This window comes from Austrofundulus limnaeus, unplaced genomic scaffold (genome assembly GCF_001266775.1).
Source record: "Austrofundulus limnaeus strain Quisiro unplaced genomic scaffold, Austrofundulus_limnaeus-1.0 Scaffold64, whole genome shotgun sequence".
Classification (NCBI taxonomy): domain Eukaryota; kingdom Metazoa; phylum Chordata; class Actinopteri; order Cyprinodontiformes; family Rivulidae; genus Austrofundulus; species Austrofundulus limnaeus.
In genome coordinates this window covers 97,743-100,491 of record NW_013952466.1, presented here as the reverse complement: position 1 = coordinate 100,491, position 2,749 = coordinate 97,743, and the positions used below count along the sequence as shown (strand labels likewise).

Genomic DNA, 2,749 nt, shown 5'->3' with positions numbered 1-2,749 from the left:
ACTTCACAATTGTATACCACTTTGTGTTGGTCTTTCACATTAAATTCCAGTGAAATATATTTACGTTTGTGGTTGTAATGTGACAAAATATGGAAAAGTTCAAGGGGTATGAATACTTTTGCAAACCACTGTAAGTACAGTCCATTTACCATTTACCATATTTATTCTGTCAGCCACTGTGGGGGATATTTTAGTTTTTTAATTTTTAGATATTTTTCCTCTATTCTGTTTGTTACCAGTTTATCCATGTGCTGCTGTTTCACTGTGATCTGCTGCTCGGCACTCCTCAGTCTCTCACTTCTCTCCAGAAGCTGCTGCTCCAAGCTCACGATCTGAAATAAAAATATTACAGTGAATGTATGACCTAGCGTCAATCAAACTTTCTGAGCAGCTGTTCAGAACTCATCTCCAGTAACAAATCTTTAGGCCCGATTCAGACCAAACAATCTGTTACATACATAAGTACAGTAGCAAATACTTTGTTACTGTACACAGTAACTGGACACAGATTGTAGTGTAAAGCGCTTTGAGTGTCGTGGATGGATAGAAAAGCGCTATTTAAGTACAGTCTATTTACCATTTACTGTACTTAAGTATAAATTTTGGGTATCTGTACTTTACTTGAGAAATTATTTTTCAGCCTACTTTTTACTTCTACCTCTTACATTTTCACATAGTTCTGTATTTCTACTCCTTACATTTAAAAAAGGCAAGAAGTAGAAAGTYGTTACTTTTAGTTAGTTTTTGCTTGTTTTCATTAGGCTTGTTATTAAAAGAAATACCGTAAAGACAAACTGTGCCTCCTGGATAGAGTGAATGTAATTGTGGTTGAATGAGACATAAATATAGATATAACATTTTCACACCGGATTAGTTTGTACACAATCCATAACAGCTGCACAACACAGATCATGTCACACTCCAGCAGGACATATCAGATTTATGTAGCCTGAAGATGTTAGTGGTATACACATATAAATTTATGCAGTATATACCTGAAACAGCTACATTAGTGCATCCTAAATTATTTAATATTAATATTTTAATAGTCATTTAGAAATATGTTTTTTGGGGAGGCCACTTCCCAATAAATATCATTTTGGAAAATCTAATCACTCATTTTTACTTAATACTTTTAATTTTAATACTTAAGCACATTTTATGTCAGAAATTTACTTTTGATACTTAAGTACAAAAATTATCAGATACTTCAAGACTTTTACTCAAGTATTATCCTTAGAAGGAGACTAACTTTTACCAAAGTAATTTTATGGTAAGATACTTGTAGTTTTACTCAAGTATCATTTTGTGGTACTTCATAMAACACCGTCTGTTACAAGATCTAAAGTTTAAACATAACTTCACTCAACCTGGGATAAGAATGAAAATGAAGATAGCCTACTGATTTGAAACAGAAAAGGAAAGTTTTTTTTCCTTGTCTAATTATTCAGTTTTGCAAAAGGCAGCATCTCACTGAGCTGTGACGGTCAGAAGACTTGGTGGTATTAAAAAAATTCATCACATCCATCCAATTTTACTGAACTAAGAGTTTGGAAATGAAGTGACCATCGTGTCATCTGGTTCATATTTTGTGTCCAGTTTCTGAAAATCATGACCTGTTTTTGAGGACATGGGTTGTAAAACTCTTTTCATGCTCATTATTTTCCCACCTTGGCTCCACTTTGTATTAACTTTGGCATCCACTACCACATATGATTTAATTTGCTGGAATAAACTTTAGAAATGAAGACAGGCAGACTTGAACCAGCTTTTGATAATTGTTACTTTTCAACAATGTCACTTTTAGACCTGGATATTTTCAGTCAGATGAGACCATAGGACTCAAAATAAAGCTCTGGTGCTCTGGAGACGGGGTTGAGATGCCAGCAACAAAGTCTAGATGGGTTCCAGACGAGTTGGATATACTCACAATGACTGTGATTATTTTGAGAGAAAAGTTGTGGCACAATTATTTTAAGATGTTTAAAAGTTAAGTGACTCAAAGTTCTGTGACTCATGAGGGAGTTGAGAACCACGAGAAACTCGCAAGATAATCTAGAGACGTTCAGGATAAAACATCGTCACAGCTCAGAGAGATACCAACTTAAATATTCACTGCATGAAAACTACAGTCTAGATCAGTGGTTCTTAACCTGGGTTCGATGAGCTGGTCTCAGGGGTTCGGCGGAACCTCTGCCGGAGGTAAAGACACACTTGTGTAAAGTCGTGATGACACGCCTCGCTTGGCCATCATTTGCATGTGAGATTGCTTGGTCAATCAGTGCTGGCCCCAAAAAAGTATTTTGTGGATCCAAAACGGCAAAAAATAAATTAACTTTTAAAAAATGTTAAATTCTTCAATATATCCTCATTAATTTTTTTATTAGTAAAATAGTAAGAAACATATATTTTTGAGGGTCTGAAATTTTTTATGGGGCCAAAATATTTTTTGGGGGCCAGAATAAAGTTATACTGTAATTTGTTGTGAGTTCACGCACTGTGTTGGTTTTGTACTTTGAGCAAGGTGATGTTCGTGCATGGCTCATTTTATACACCAGGAAAAAAACCTTTATCTACAGTGGTTTGCAAAAGTATTCATACCCCTTGAACTTTTCCATATTTTGTCACATTACAACCACAAACGTAAATATATTTCACTGGAATTTAATGTGAAAGACCAACACAAAGTGGTATACAATTGTGAAGTCGAAGCAAAATTTTACATGAATCAAAACATTTTTTACAAATA

At 34.6% G+C, this 2,749-nt stretch overlaps 1 protein-coding gene across 5 annotated transcripts in view; it reads right to left on the bottom strand.

Annotated features, from left to right (window-relative positions):
* golga1 (golgin A1) overlaps window positions 1–2,749 on the bottom strand; it is a gene marked incomplete in the record, with an annotated part of 54,539 nt that overhangs the window by 20,362 nt on the left and 31,428 nt on the right. For all 5 annotated transcript variants that reach the window (XM_014009960.1, XM_014009957.1, XM_014009958.1 and 2 more), the window contains 1 exon segment: window positions 237–332. In XM_014009960.1, the coding sequence (XP_013865414.1) occupies window positions 237–332 (96 nt within the window).